Here is a 17166-nt window from a genome sequence, read left to right on the forward strand (position 1 = left end):
CACTAGGAACTTCTCTACTTGTCACTGTATACAATGGAGATTATGTATGCATTGAGAACGCTGTGAATTAAGTACAAATTTCAGATACTGCTAAGCCTTGAGTCAAGGGTGGGAGAGGTTTTTCAGAAAAATTTTTGAGGGTTCTGAAAATGCTTTCAGGGTTGTGTGCTAATAAAACGATTGAATATTTAACATCAGTGAATAGTAGATTGTTACACTATTGTTTGGTCTTATTTTCACATTAGAAGCTTGTGATTCTCATTTGTACTTTTGGACTGAGAAAGTCAGTAAGGAATGAGAATTCCCATACCTCCACTACAACCTCAGTCTTCATAGCTAGGAACATGGGATTCAGGGCAGGATCACTACCCAGAATTCCTTATAGCAATACCACTAGCCATGTCAGACAATGCCCCAATCCTCAGATCTCAGACCACAGGACCTACTCTAGTGTATAAGTATTTCTTGCTAAGTGACTGTACCACTGGAGTTCCAGGACTTACCCTTATCAAAACCACATCGGCTGCTTCAATGGCCACATCTGTGCCTGTGCCAATGGCAATTCCAACATTTGCCATCGCCAGAGCTGGAGAATCATTGATTCCATCTCCTACCATTGCTACCCGTTTTCCCTCCTCTTGAAGCTGTTTCACCTTAGCAACTTTATGGGAAGGTAGAACTTCAGCAAACACCTTAGTAATGCCAACCTACATGAAGAAAATAACTCAATTCATTTCAGGAAGTTATACTGAGCATTGCAAACAAAACTGAGGATAATGAGGCATCATTTTTAACCTGCCAGATGTTTACATTTAAAAGACTGAAAATATCCATCGTAATGAGGGGAAATAAGTGTTGTTTTTAATAGACTTATTTATTTTTAAGGTTTTGCCTGTGTGATGGGGCAAGTCCTTCTGTGTATATGTTTATCTTTGTGGTTGTTGAATAAACCACTGTTGGCCAATAAGGGAGCAAGATAGGTGGGACTAGGAGTCGAGGAGAATTCTGGGAAATGTAGTAAAGAGAAGTCTTGTGATCCAGGCAGGAAGTGACATAGCAGGCAGACTCAAAATATAAGCAGGGACAAGCAGGAAATCGCTCCCTTCCTCCTCTCTTCTCTGGGATGCTGCCATGTGAGCCTGACAAGAGAGGATGCCCACTGCCACCGGTGTCCTCAATCAGTCTTCACAAATATATAGATTAGTGATTATGGTTGATAATTAAGACTCAGCTAGCGGATAAGAAATCCTAGTCATTGGCCAGCAGCATTGTACCTAATATAAGTCCCTGTATGTTATTTTGGGTGTCCATGTGGTGGCGGGGCTCGGGCGGCTTGGCAGAAAGATTTATCATTACAAAATGGTGTCAGGACGTGGTTTTACGAACTTCCACATAAAAACTTCACAAAAGCTTAAAAAGGGATTTTAGAAGCAAATGAACAGAGGCAAGCACGACTTCTTGGTAGCAGCATTTTCTTGGGTAGTCTGTTTGCCAGAGACAAGCAGAGGCTTGTAGCTACCTCCTTTAAGAGAGGCTTCCTGACTCAGCATAAGTGGCAGAAGCAGGCAGCTGGCAGAAAGACTTATTGTTACACCTGCATGTTGGTATGCATACCAGACATGTGCCTAGTGCTTATGGAGGTCAGAAGAGGGTACTGGATGCCCTGAAACTGGAGTTAAAGATGGTTGTAAGCCACCGTGTGGGTTTTGGCAACCAAATCTGGGTCCTCTGCAAGAGCAGCTAGTTCTTTTAATGGTTGAGCCATCTCTCCAGCCAATAAGCAATGTTGTATTCTATTTGTGTACTCTCACACTGTCTTCAGGGGGACAGCATTCATCAAAGTACGCACATCATCTGATCTGGAAAATCAACTTTTAAGTATATCTGGACACTCTTTCAAGTCCAAAGTGTCAAGGATATTTATTATGGCCTGTTTATAAAAACAAAGAATTCAAAACCACCTAAATGCCCACCATTAGGTAAATGGTGTTGGGGAATGTTATTTTAAGGCATGTGACGTGTTTATGCTGCATTTGCTTAACTCTGTGAATCTGTGCTATTGTGCCTGTCTAAAATACCTGGTGGTCCTAATAAAGAGCTGAATGGGCAATATCGAGGTAAAAGCAAGGATAGGTGGGGCTTGGAAGTAGAGAATATAAATAAAAGGAGAAAGCAGGATCAAGAAGGAGCAATGAGAGAACAAGGGGAGGAGGATGGCAGGGGCCAGTCACCCATCCATCAAGCTACACAGCAATCCAAGGAGTAAGAGTAAGATTTACAGAAGTAAGAAAACAGGAAAAGCCCAGAGGCAAAAAGTAGATGCTATAATTTAAGATAAGAAAAACTGGCTATAAACAAGTCAAGCTAAGGCAAGGCACTCATAATTAATAATAAGCATCCATGTGTGAGTTATTTGGAAGCTGGGTGGTGGGCCCCCCAAAAAAGGCCAAAAGGGTAAGAGCGAAAACATCATTCAATGGAATGGTAACATAAATTATAATTCATCCATACTATAGAATTCCAAGCAGTAATCTAGAAGGGATGAAATGATTTTATATGCCAAGACATGAACAAAGATCTGGCAAATATTGCTATATATAAAAACTACTGAATAAACTATAAAATGATCCAATTAGTGTTGAAAAAGCAGAACTACATACTTGTATACAGGAATATATGCATACACAAAAGCAAGGCAGGAGAAGTTGACAGAGAATATAGAAAATGGTATAAATTCTTTACAACCTTTGTATGCTTACCTAAGAATATGCTCACATATTCCTTCTATTATTTACTAGAAGAGAGCCATCAAGATGGCTCAGTGGGTAAAGGTAGTTGCCATCAAGCCTGATAAAACCTGAGTTTAGTCCCCAGATACACACAGTAAAAAGAACCAGCTCCTCTAAGTTTGCCCTCTGACCCCCACACACATTCTGTGGAGCATGTGCGTGCACACACACACACACACCCTATATACATACACACTAGAAGAGGAGAGAAGGCATTCTAAGTTTTTTTTTTTTTGAAAAATGCTGGAGGTGAAACAAATGTGAAGAAAAATGATATGTCAAAGAAAATGATATGTGTGGTAGCATCCAGGATGGATCAGAGAGGAATCTGGATCCAGCTCCTGCCATTTTTACAGCAGAAGATGTTGAAGGACTGGCAGCACTGCTGAAAAGTGTGTGCGTCATTTCAAAGGAAGCATCAACAGAAACCAGTGTACAGCAATGCCACTCAAACATCCCACAAGCTAAGCAAATACTTTTTCACCTACATCTGTAATATACAAGGTCCTTCTGCCATAGCATGCTGATTGTTTTTAAACAGTTAGGGATAATACAAACAATAGGTAAGGTGACTTTCTCAGCACTTAAATGGAAGAAAGAAAATGCGTCTTTAGAATTTGATGTTAGAACATGTGCCCATCCCAACAACTAAGTAAAAGAATTAATTACCTGAGAAGCAATAGATCGAGCTGTCTTACTGTTGTCTCCAGTCATCAGAACTACTTCTAAGCCCATAGATTTCAGAATGTGGACAGCCAGCTCTGCCTCAGGTTTCACAGTATCAGCAATGGCTATCAAGCCACACAGCTCATCTAATATAGGAGCAACAGAAAAACAGATTATGGTGAAAAATAACACAGAATAAAATTTCAGAAAGAAAATGAACTTGTTAAGCCATTGAGGGCTTGGTTTAGCTCAAAACATTCTGATCTATACAGACTTTATACCACATGCTCTATGACAAGCTTCCATATTTGATTGTGGAAAAATAAAATCAATAAAGTATGGATATTTAATGAAGGTAACAATAGCAAAATGAAAAAGATAGCACTAAAAGTAAAAATATATCCACCCTTAGGTATTAGAACTATAGCCACAAATACTTTTTATCTAATTTAAAAGCAAACGGGATGAAAAACTAATAGGTAAATGGACATAAAACTGGTATTTGATATTAGGGGAAAATTACCAAAAGATAGTAATTTTCTTGTTTGAAAACAAAAGTAAGAGGGCTGGAGAAATGGTTCAGTGGATAGTAACAGTTGTTACATAAGTATGAGGACTCAAAGTCAAATTCTTTAACCCCAAAATTGTCCAGTGGGGTTGAGACAGGAAGATCATTGGGACTTGCTGGCTGTCAGTCTAGTTTCAGGTTCATTGAGAGACCCTGCCTTAAGGGAATAAGGTAGAGAGAGTGATAGGGTAAAATGTACTGTCTTCCTCTGGCTACTGTGTACATACTCTGTATACCCAAACTGCAGTAGAGTAAAATGTTATTCTCTGCTTTTTCCTGTACCTAAAATTATAAAGTCACTACCTTCATACTTAGCAAGGATTGTAAATGTTGAATAAATAATCTCAGAATTGGAAGTTTACTCTATCAAATAGAAAGCATGTAAAACTTTATATATGCTTACTGCAGTATTATGGTGAAATACCAAGAATGTTCTAGAGCCAGCAGGATGCCTCAGTGAGTTAGGGTGCTTGCCTGACAACCTGAGTTTGATTCTCAGGGTCCACAAGCTGAAAGGAGAAAACTGACTCTTACAAGTTGTCCTTTAACCTCCACTTTGCACTGTGGAACATATGTACCCTCACATAGAAAGACAGATACATACATACACATAGGCATACACAGCAAAATACAAGTAAAAATAAATTTCTAACAACATGGGAATGATTATATAGCATGTAAATTAAAATAAAATTCTAAAATTATAGGGTAATTTGTAAAGTGCTTGTCTAGAATACACAGTCCTGTGTTTGATCTCTGGAATGCAGAAATAAATAATACAATTATATGGCAATAATGGAAAATATTTCATTAAGTAAAATAAACCACAATAAAATAATTGCTGTATAAGGAACCTTGGTTATTTTTATGTGTGGTACAACAGTTTGAACTCAGGGTCTTGCCCATGCCAAGCAAACACTGTATCACTTATCTATTTCACTATGTAGTTGCAGATAGTCAAATTCAAGTTTCCTGCCTGAGCCTCCCAAGGTGCTCATAACCACACCTGGCTTTTTTCCCCAAGCACTAGATATGAAACCCAGGGACCTGGGCATGCTAGGCAAGTACTCTATTGCTGGGCTATATCTCCAATAGGATTTTAAAGTTTTTGAGATTTAATTTGTATGTATATATTTGTGTGTATCTGTATGTAAGTATGCACACATCATGTTTGCTGATGCCCAGACACCAGAAGAGGGGCACAGATCCTCTGGAGCTGAGATTACAGACAACTGTGAACCACTCAACATGGGTGCTGGGAACCAAACTCCTATCTTCTGCAAGAGCAGCAAGTATCTTAATCTTAATCACAGAACCATCTTTCCAGCACACTCCCAACACAGGATTTTAAATTTTTATTCAATTGTAAAATTGACATAGATTTTACATATAGCCAGGTGGTGGAGGCACATGCCTTTAATCCCAGCACTCAGGAGGCAGAAGCAGGTGGATCTCTATGACTTCAAGGCCAGCTTGGTCTACACAATGAGTTCCAGGACAGCCAGGGATACACAGAGAGAAGCCCTCCCTCAAAATCCCCCACAAATTTTTTTACATATAAAAATGTACTACACATTAGAAATAGTACAAGGTTGGAGATGCAGTTCAGCTGGTAGAGTGATTGCTTAGCATTCACAAGGCCCTAGCTAGGGTCAATCTCTAGTACCACATAAACCAGGTGTGATGGTACACAACTATAATCCCAGCATTTGGGAGGTAGAGACAGGAGGATCAGAAGTTCAAGGCCTTTCTTGGCCACATAGTGAGTTTGAGGCCATCTTGGCATACACGAGACTTCTCTGCGAGCCCCTATGAGGCCTGCTTAGCTGATTCTGTGGACTGTATACTTATGTCCTTGACCCCTCTGACTCTTACAAATCTTCTCCCCCCTCTTCCTAAGGGTTCCCTGAGCTCTGACTAATGTTTTTACCTTTTTAAAATGTAGTGTTTTTGTTTTGGACAGAGTCTCATGTAGCCCAGGTTAGCCTTGAACTCACTACAGAGTGTCATCTTCAACTATTGGTCCTCCTGCTTCCAACTCCTAAATGCTGGGATTATAGGAATGCACCACTATACCAGCCCAACTTGGGTTTTTGTTGTTGTATGAGATAGGGTCTTCTATGGAGCCCTTAAAGCCGTGACTCTTCTATCTTAAGCTCCCAAGTATATGTGTCACAACAGTTGGTAAGAAAATCCTTAATTAATAATAATCATATTTTGTTAACATTTTAACTTTGTGTTCAAGCCTCTTTGGAATAAACCTCATAGTTTAAATCTCACAGCCACATAAAATAATGACTGAGATCACAATAGTGTCATAGAATATTTCAGGGAAACTTTACCATCAATTGTCACCAATACAGCAGTCCGACCTTTTCTTTCATGTTCAATCATGGAATCATCTACATCATTACTTATAACAAGACCATTTCTAATCATCCATTCCCGGTTACCAATGAGGACTTTGTACTGCTGAGTATCAACAGCATCTAAAAGTACAGAAAAAAAAACATTTAGTAAGCTTATTTAACCTTTAAGTCCATCTTATGAGGCAAGTTCTTCTTGCCTAACCTTGCAGACAATATAGTGCATTTTTGGTAGAATATAACCTATGACAGTGATTTTCAAGTTTTCCAGGAATACATTCTGCTCTTCCATATATCTCTGAGTCCATGTAGCTACTATCACTCAAGCTCCTTAAGATTTCTCTCCAAATAGCAAATTCCATCATACTGTTCAAGTGCCAATTCAAGGGCTGGGGATATAGCTCAGTGGCTGAGTGCTTGCCTAGCAGGAGAGAAGGAAGCCCAAGGTTTAATCTCCAGCAAGATGGAGAGTAGGGATGAGAATGTATCAGTTCAAAAGTTCCCTTCTTATATTAAGGTTTTCCCTTTGAACTTCCAATACCACAATTCAAATACTTAACTGTGCATCAGTAGCTAATGTGGTTGCATGTAAATGTGCAACCATGTGGCTGTCTCATTTTAAACCTGTAACCACTAATTTTAAGTGATCCCTTAGCTCTGTTGAAAGAGATGTTTGACCGCATGTCTCTAGTCCACACATTCTTTTTTCAGGATGACTATTTGAAATCTCCTCTCCTTTCAAATCTTGAGCTTTTCCAACCCCATTCTCACCTGAGATGCAACTGCTTCCTGGAATCATAAGAGGCTTGTTATAGCCACAGATCCCCAGCTCCTGTGCCTCCTAGGTACAAACAGCTGTTTTTTTCTCTGCTATAAACAGAGCCTGTGCCTGCCAAAGGACATCTCCCTACCTGTATACTAGGTCACCCTCCTCTGCTTATTCCAGATCATCTCACCAACTACTGTCTTCTCTCCTTCCTGAATAATCCAGTTCCTATCACCATCTCTGCTGCATATTGTCTTATCTTTAAAAACCTCTCTTGTGCTCACTGCTTTAGCTGTCACATTTCTCTGCTTCTGTACACAAGGAGGAGTATTTCTCCTACTAGCTGTCTCTAATTCACCACTTCCCATTTTCTTGTGAACCCACTCAAATAAAGCTTTAGTCTTTACTATTCCAATGAACTGTGCCTACAATGCACCAGTGACCTTTACTTTAGGAAACCCAGTGAGGTTTGAACAGTAGTTTCAGCAATGATGGAAATGCTCTATACCTGCTATTTAATTCTATGGCCACTAGCCAACACATGTGGCTACTGAGGGCCAAAATGACCAGATATCTGGATTTACATAAAATTAAATTTTAATTAATTCAAAATTAAATAATCACATGTAACTAGTGATTATAGTACTCAATACCACAGATTTACAAAGCAAATGACTCCCAACTCTGTTTTTCTAATTCAGTCTCTTTCCTGGATCTTCGGGCCCCTGTAGACAACTATCTTCCTAATATTTTCATTTATATGATATTTCCACTTAAATAGCTAACAGACACCCAAATATAATTTCTATAAAACTGGACTCCTGATCTTGTCTCTGGTACTGTTCCGCTTGTCTTCTTTATATGATTTAAATGGTCTAAATGGGTAGGTTACTAACTTTGGCATGACTTTGACTCTTGTGTTTTAATTTTTAAAAATTAATTTTTGTATGTATAGGTGTTTTGTCTGTATATATGTCTGTGCATCATGTGCATGCAATGCCCATGGAGGTCAGAAGAAGGCATGAGATCCTCAGTGAGTCGAGTTAACAGCCAGATGTGAGCTGCCATGTGGGTGCTTGGAATTGAACCTGCATTCTCTGGAAGAGCAGCCAGTGTTCTTAACTGGTGAGCCATTTCTCCAATCCCTTGACTCTTTTTTTACTTACATTCTATATATCTAATTTGGCAATAAAATCTTTCAGCTTGTCCTCCAAGATACATCTGGAATTTGATCATTTCTTACAAACTCTACTGTTACCACACTGGTCTGAGCCATTGATATGTTTTGCCTACGTTATGGAAACAGCCCACTAACTCATCTCTCAGCTTCTTTCCTTGCTCCCAGCTCCCATCTTCTTCCTCAGTGGTACTGGAGATTAAACCCAGGACCTCACACACACTAAGCACAAGGGGAGAAGAGAACTGTTGGAGAGGTGTACCATGGAGTTACATCTCCGCCCTCACTGACGATCATTTAAAGAGGTGTTAACAGTCCATAACACACAGTAGATACTCAGCAAAAAAGCTGAATGAGTTCCTACATGTCAATTACTTGATATTACAACCATAGAAAAAGAAGTCACTGAGAAGTAGAAATGGCCAGGAAATAATTATTTTGTACTGTATCTAATATAAGAGAAATGAAGTATAGCTATAATTTAAGACGAGCAAGTATTCCAATCAGTGTATGTCAGCAAAGGTGTTACTGAAAAGAGATGAAAGTCAGGTCTAGAAAGATAAGCAGATAGATGTTATTTGTGGGTGAAGCCAATGCATGGAAAAAATAGTAAATGAAATGATATAACAAGTAGAAAATGGCAGGACATAAAGGAGTCTTATGGAACAGCTCCCCCCACCCCTGAAACACCACAAGCTACTGTCAAGGTTACTTGTTGCTCTCTACTGGCCCTGTTGCTGAAGACAACACTTATGTCATAGAACATGGAGAAGTCCAGCTGGTGCCTAACTAGAAGCTTCGTTCTTACTGACTAGTGTTCAGGGTACTAGAAGGTGCTATGCATGCCACTGGAGGAGAAAGGTAGGCCATCAATATAACTACTCAGCAACAAGCCCTGCAACCTACAAGAGTGACCTGTCTGTAAGACATACTAGTTCAACAGTAATACAAACGTTATGAGAGTGATTTAACCATGTTTTGATTGGATTTAAGGCCTAATCCATGAGATAGAACCCATACCTGGCACTACTAAAGTGGCCAGCCCTGAGACTAGCTGGATCATGGGTAGGCTAAAAGCTAATGTTATTATTTTGCTAAAGAATCATAGAAATAAAATGACTCCTAATGATATACTGCAATACCCATAGATCATCAGCACCTTGCTCAATCCACATCAGAGAAGCTTCTTGCAGAAGATGAAAATTAACACAGAGACCCAGAACTGGACAATGTGCAGAGAGTGAGAGACTTTGGAGTATTCAGTCCTAAATGGGATGTCTTCATCAAACCCTCCCCTCAAGACTCAGGGATCTATGCAAAAGAGGAGAAGAAACATTTAAGAGGTGATGGATGACTCCAAGGAAACAGTGTCTTCCAGACATAACAGGATCTATGCATATATGAACTCGGACTGTGGCAGCATACACAAGACCTCCACAAGTTCAAGCTAGATGGGGTCCTGCCCCTAACCAAGAAGCTGTCTGCAATTAATAACTATTATCAAAAGAAAAACCAGTTTTCAGTTTTCTCTAAAGACGCTATCATATATATATATATATATATATATATATATATATATATATATATATCAGCCACACTCTAGGGTAGGCCCTGTGTCTAAGAGTAGATAGCCAACACAAAAGTAACTCAATGGTGTAATTTAGATGGGAGAAAGAGGAGGACCACAGGATCTTGTGAAAGATGTATGATTTCAACCAGCTATGGAAAGAAATTAGAGAAACATCAGCTCAGACTTATCTTCATCACCCTAGAGTAGTTAGTTGTTATGGTAGTTTGAATGTAATTACATGAATGTAATTGACCCCCATAATCTCATAGGAAGTGGCACTATTAAGAGGTGTGGCTTTGTTGGAGTGGGTATGGCCTTGTTGGAGGAAGTGTGTCACTGTAAGGGCAGGCTCTGAGGTTTCTTGTGCTCAGGATACTGCCCAGTGTCTCATACCACTTCCTGTTGTCTGCAAGATGTAGGACTTTCAGCTCCTCCTCCAGCACCATGTTTGCCTGCGTGCTGCTATGCTCCCTGCCATGATAAAAAACTGAATCTCTCAAACTGCAAGTAAGTCCCCTTAAATGTTTTCCTTATAAGAGTTGCCAAGTTCATGGTGTCTCTTCACAGCAATAAAAACCCTAACTAAGACAGAAGTCAATAAGCACAGTCAGCAAAAGTTTCTGAGTAACTGAGTAATGTCATCAGAAGGCCTGGGGTAAAATTGCATTGGATGAAATGCAATCATGCTGTCCATTTTGTTTCTTACACAACAGCTTGAGGTTATATACAGTTAGCCATCTGAAACCCAGGATACCTAAAACAATCCTGAACAATAAAAGGACTGTTGAAGGAATTGTCATCCCTGATTTCAAGCAGTACTACAAAGTAATAGTAATAAAAACCACATGGACTGGCAAAACAGAGACATGCTGATCAATAGAACTGAATTGAAGACCCAGACATAAAAATCCATATACCTATGGATGCCTGATTATTTTTTAAGTAAGCCAGAAAAAAAGAAAGCATCTTAACTAAATGGCGCTGGTCAAACTGCATGTCTGGATGTAGAAGAATACAAATAGATCCACATTTATTGCCCTGCACAAAATTCAGCCAGCTGGATCAAATACCTCAACATAAAGCCAGACACACTGGACCTGTTAGAAGAGAACATGGGGAATAGCCTTCAACACATTGGCATAGGAGACAACTTCCTGAACAGAACACCAACAGCACAGGCACTGACAACAATTATTAAATGGAATCTACTGAAACTGAAAAACTTCGGTAAGGCTAAGGATACCATGACAAGCAGCAGTCTACATAATCAGAAAAGTTTTCACCAACTCCACATCTGACAGAGAACTAACACCAAAATATATAAAGAACTTAAGAAACTGGATATAAAATTAATAATCAATTAAAAATAAGGAAGAGATCTATACAGAATTTCAATAGAGAAATCTCAAATGGCTGAGAATTACTTAAAGAAATGTTCAATATCCTAAGCCATCAGCCAGAGAAATGCAAATCAAAACGACTTTGAGATCCCATTTTATACCTGCCAGAATGGCTAAGACCCAAAACACAAGTGACAGCTCAGGCTGGCAAGGATATGGAACACGGGAAACACACCTTCATTGCCAGTGAGAGTGCAAACTTGTATAGCCACTATAAAAATCAATATTGTGGTTCCTCAGAAAATTGGGAATCGATCTACCTCAAGACCCAGCTATACCTAACTCTTGGGCATATACCTAAAAGATGCTCTATCCTGAGACAAGGACACTTGCTCAACTATGTTCATTATGGCTTTCTTTATTCATAATAGCCAGAAAGTGCACACAACCTATATGTCCTTCAACAAAAGAATGAATAAACGAAATGTGCTACATTTACACATTATTACTTAACTGGTAAAAAAATGACATCATGAAATTTGCAGGCAAACAGATGGAACTAGAAAAAAAATCATCCTGAGTTAGGTAACCCAGACCTAGAAAGACAAATATGGTATGCGTTCGCTTATAAGTGGATATCAGCTCTTAAGTAAATAATAACCAAGCTACAATCCACAGTCCCAGAAAGGTTAGGTGTAGAGGAGGGGTCTAGGCAGAATAAATGGATCTCCTTGGGAAGGAGAAATAGAATAGATTTTGCAGGTAGACTGGGAACAGGTGGGGAAGGGAGCAGAAGAGATCAGGTGCAAGTAGGAGATGGTATGGAAGGAAAGAATGTGGGAAGAGATGGCTAGAATTTGGGAGCATCTGGAGTGTGGTGTGGAAACCTAGTGCAGTAGAACTTCTTGGAATCTATGAGGGTATTCCTAGTGAGGACTCCTAGCAATGGGGGATATAGACTCTTAATTTACCATCTCTTCTCTTATAGCCATGCAAGACTTCCAGTGGTGGGACTGGGTTCCATTTGGTTCTGTTGTTGACTAAAGGGGTGCCATGGAGATTCCCTCAACAACACAGGCTGATGTTAGGACAGAGAGTTGCTCTCCAAAAACTGACAGCAGGGCCCCAATGCCAAAGATAGCATCCACACAGCACACTGAACATAGAGAAGTCAAAAATTGAGACAGTGCCTGCATGGTGCCTTCACCCCTACATTCTTCTCTTTGGTGCAGGAAGGTACTCTGCAGGCTACTGAAAGAGAAATGTGGATAACCCAGCCACAAAACCTTTGACCTACAATCTATCCTGCTTGTATAATGTCCAGGAGAGGGAACCCATGCCCAACACTGCTTGGATGACCAGGAATAGGTAATTGGACAGCCAAGAGACCTAGGGTAGAAACAAACATGACTAGTCTAAAAAAATCAATAAAATAATTCCTAATGGGACTGGAGAGATGGCTCAGAGGTTAAGAGCATTGACTGCCCTTCCAGAGGTCCTGAGTTCAATTCCCAGCAACCACATGGTGGTTTACAACCATCTGTATGAGATCTGGTGCCCTCTTCTGGCATGCAGGCAGAACACTGTATACATAATAAAAAATAAATAAAATCTTGGGAAAAAAATTCCTAATGATAGTCTGCTATACTCAAAGACCATTGTCTTGTCCAGTCATCATTAGAGGCTTCCTCTGGCAGCATATGGGAACAGATGCAAAGACCCACAACTAGACATGATGCAGAAAGACAGATTCTAAATTGGAGGTCTTCATTGGGTCTTTCCCTAGGACCATGGGGAATTCAATGGGGATGGGCAGAAAGATTTTAGGAGTCAGGGGATAGAGGATACTAGGAGAACATGGCACACTAAATCAACTAAGCAGGGCTCATATGGGCTCACACAGACTGAAGCAGCAAGTACAGGGCCTACATGGGCCAGCAACAAGTCCCCTGTCTATATGTTATGGCTGTTAGTTTAGAATGTTTATAGGATTTCTAATATTGGGAGCCCGTGTGTCTCTGACTCTTTTGCCTTCTCTTGGGACTCTTCCTCCTGTTAGGTTGCTTTGTCCAGCTTTGGTGTGAGGGCTTTTGCCTTGCCTTATTGTATTTTGCTTTGTTGTGTTTGGTTACTGCTACTGGAGGCTTCCTCTTTTCTGATGGGAGTTGGAGGGGGTGTCAATCCAGGGTAGAGAGAAGGGCAGATGGAAGGAGTACAGGGAGGGGAAACTGGTTAGGATATGAAAGAAGAATCTATTTTCAAAAAAAAGAAGAAGAAAATTTCAAGCTAAAAAAAGAAAAATCTACAAAGAAATCTGCTTACTTGAGAGAGGAGCATCAATAATCATAGACGATGAAGTTGATGACTGTTCATTAATTGCATCAATTTGAACCAGGGATGCATTTTTAGTGTTATTTTCTTCTATCTTCAAGTTACTCTTATGTAGCAAACCTTCGATATTGGTGACCTTACAGCTAATACCACAGCCTGGTACAACCTGGAAATCTGTGCAGGTACCCAAGGTTTCAGTGTCCAGCTCCTAACAAATAACACACACAATAAATAAGTAAATAAATGAATAAATAAGTGAACAAATAAATAAATGGTGTATTAATTTTTAATTAGAAGAACAGATTTGGTAAGTATATGAGAAGACAGGCACTCAAAACTTTGGGTGTGGTTACAAACTAATAGAACCATTTGTGTGGATGTTAGTAATAGTTATGAAAAATGAAACTTTTTATTTTTACTGTTTTTTATTTAAATTAAAAACAGTATTTTATATACCGATCCCAGTTCCCTCTCCCTCTCCTCCTTCCATGCCCCCAACCAACCCTCCATCCACCCCCTATCCACTCTCCAGGGAGGGTGAGGCCTTCTGTGGGGGACCATCAAAGTCTGTTACATCATTTGGGGCAGAACCTCTGCAACCCCCCTTTCTGTGTATCTAAGCTGAGAAGAGTATCTCTCCATAGGCAATGGGCTCCCAAAGCCCATTCGTACACTAGGGATAAATACTAATTCCACTGTCAGAGGCCCCATAGAGTTCCCAGGCCTCCTAACTGTCACCCACGTTCAGGGGGCCTAGTTTGGTCCTATGCTGGTTCCCCAGCTGTCTAGCTGGGGTCTGTGAGCTCCCACTTGCTTAGGTCAGCTCTTTCTGTGGTTTTCCCCAGCATGGTATGGACCCCTTTGCTAGTCCCTCCTTCCTCTCTACAACTGGATTCTCAGAGTTCAGCTGAGTGCTTAGCTGTGGATCTCTACTTGTTTCCATCAGCTACTGGATGAAGGCTCTAGGATGGCATTTAAAGTAGTCATCATTCTCATTATAAGGGAAGGACATTTAAGGTAGCCTCTCTATTGTTTAGATTCTTAATTGGGTTCATCCTCGTGAATCCCTTGTGCCAGATTTCTCTTTAAACCTATAATAGCTCCCTCTATTTTCTTCTCTTTTCTTGTTCTCTTTCTCTAGACAAATGAAACTTTAAGCATCATTTGATCTAGTAATTGCACTGATAGATTTTTTTTTGGTGTGTGTGTGAGGTTCGAGACAGGGTTCCTTTGTATAGCTCTTGCTATCCTGGAACTCACTCTGTAGACCTGACTGGCCTGGAAATCACAGAGATCCACCTGTCTCTGCCTCCTGAGTGCTGGAATTAAAGGTGTGTGGCACTGGATACATGGAGGAGGGCCTAGGCCCTCCCCAAAGGATGTAACAAACTTTGATGATCCCCATGGAAGGCCTCACTATCCTTGGAGAGTGGGTGGGGGTGGGTTGGGGAAGTCAGTGGGGATAAGGGAGGATGGGAGGGAGAGGGAATGGGAGGACTGGTATGCAAAATAAGATTGTTTCTAAATAAAATAATTATAAAAATAAAAAAATGAAAAAATAGGCGGTGGTGGCACACGCCTCCCAACACTTGGGAGGCAGAGGCAGGTGGATCTCTGTGAGTTCGAGGACACCCTGGTCTACAAAGCTACACAGAAAACTCCTGTCTCAAAAAATAAAACAAAAAATAATACAAAAAAAGGTGTATGGCACAACAGCCCAGCTAATATATATTACTTCTATTTTAATGTTTTATGTCAAACAGGGGTTACTGTGTGGTAAGAGCAAAGTTCATTTCTTTTTATGTTTACAGTTGTCTATGGCATAATTAATAATCATGGAAACAAAGTCTTATACAGTCTAGGCTGGCCTCAAACTTACTATGTAATGAAGATGACCTTGACCTTCTGACCTCCTGTCTCTACCTCCTAAGTTCTCAAATTAAAGTCATGGGTCAACATGCTCACTGTATTGGTGCTGGGGACCAAACACTGGCCTCAAGCATCTAGGCAAGCACTGTACCAACTGAGCTACATTCCCAGCTCAACATATTCATAAGAAAATACAATTCTCTTTATCCTCATGCTCCTTATATACCAAATTGATACTCAAAAGCCAGTCTATATTTGGTCTACATCATTCCTCTATGAGAAGACAACATGAATATAAAATATAAAATTGTACCTGCTTGCAGTATTTGGTTACAGCTGCTCCTAAAGGGTGTTCGCTGTTACTTTCTGCAGTTCCCACAATGGCCAGGATCTTACTTCGTGGTATTTTGTTACTTTCCACTAGAACCTTTACTTGATTCACTACTGGGGTTCCATGTGTAATGGTTCCAGTCTTATCAAATACCACTACCTTTACCTGGAGAAAAGTTAAAAACACAATGCACCCACATGACATCATCTTCCCAGAAATGAGAAACACTTTTTTTTTTTTTAACAGACTGCTATTGCATTTCGTAATAAACTGGCCTTTGGCTTCACAACTTCATCAACTGATCGTCTTGGGTGAACCAAAGGTGTACTAATATTCTTGTAGCAACCAAATTTCCCTACCCAACAGTTTAATCCTGTTAAATGTCTGTGAATTTATGTTAAACAACTAGAGCTGTTAGTTATGGGTTGGCTGTTAATAGGTAATTAAGAGATGCCACTGGTGTCTCTAGGGAAAACACAAAGGTTTTCAATACTAATGAATTATAGATCTATTGGAGAAATCTGGGTAAACAACAGATGACTAACAGAAAATGTAAATGTTAGGCTGAAGGAAACGCAGCTGGGTTGCTTGCCTTGACTAGGTCTTGGTTAAGAACTTGGGCTGTTAAGAGGAAGCACAGGGAAGCAGTTTGAGAAAGTTAGGCCACATTAGAAAAGGGAAGAATTTGGGAGAGACCATGCTCACTTCACCATAAACTCAGAATAAGAACCCTGAAGATTGAACAGTCCCATGAACTGGTATAAAAAGATAAGAATAATATTCAAAGCATCATTGTAGATAAGAGAAAAACTGCTGTAAAAGGGTATTAGGGAAGCAACAGAGGCAAACAGAACATGAAATTACAGATTAGACAACAGCATTGTCAATATTAAATTCTTGATTTTGAAAAATGTACTGTGGTCGCATAAGGAAGTGTCCTTGTTCTTTGGATAGGTGCCCAACAGCTGTAAAAAGGGAACCCTTATCTTAAGGTTTGAAATTATGCCAACTTTTTTTTCTATAAAAATTACTAGCCTGAGAACTAGAGAGAGAACTCAGTAGTTAAAAGCACTTGGGCTCTTGCAGAGGACCCCAGTTCAGTTCCCAGCACAACAACCTGCAACTCTAGTTCTAGGGGATCTGACATACCCTTCTTGCCCCACAGGTGCTCACACATATGAATAAAAATGAAAACTAATCTTTAAAAAATTTCTTAGGGCTGGAGAGATGCCCAGTGGTTAAGAGCACTGGCTGCCCTTCCAGAGGACCCACGTTTGGTTCCAAACACCCACATGGCAGCTCACAACTGTTTATTACTTCAGTCCCAGGAGATCCAACACCATCTTCTAGCCTCTGCATGCTTGTGGTACATTGACATACATGCAGGCAATAC

General features: G+C 40.1%; 1 protein-coding gene across 5 annotated transcripts in view; it reads right to left on the bottom strand.

The window, feature by feature from the left end:
• Nucleotides 1–17166, bottom strand: part of Atp7a (ATPase copper transporting alpha) — a 118238-nt gene that overhangs the window by 6247 nt on the left and 94825 nt on the right. For all 5 annotated transcript variants that reach the window (XM_027432881.2, XM_035449900.1, XM_027432878.2 and 2 more), the window contains 5 exons: nucleotides 15756–15938; nucleotides 13565–13781; nucleotides 6366–6512; nucleotides 3459–3601; nucleotides 504–707 (listed from right to left, as the gene is read on the bottom strand). In XM_027432881.2, the coding sequence (XP_027288682.1) occupies nucleotides 504–707; nucleotides 3459–3601; nucleotides 6366–6512; nucleotides 13565–13781; nucleotides 15756–15938 (894 nt within the window). The remainder of the gene's footprint in view (nucleotides 1–503; nucleotides 708–3458; nucleotides 3602–6365; nucleotides 6513–13564; nucleotides 13782–15755; nucleotides 15939–17166) is intronic.

Source organism: Cricetulus griseus, chromosome X, assembly GCF_003668045.3.
Source record: "Cricetulus griseus strain 17A/GY chromosome X, alternate assembly CriGri-PICRH-1.0, whole genome shotgun sequence".
NCBI classification, from domain to species: Eukaryota; Metazoa; Chordata; class Mammalia; order Rodentia; family Cricetidae; genus Cricetulus; species Cricetulus griseus.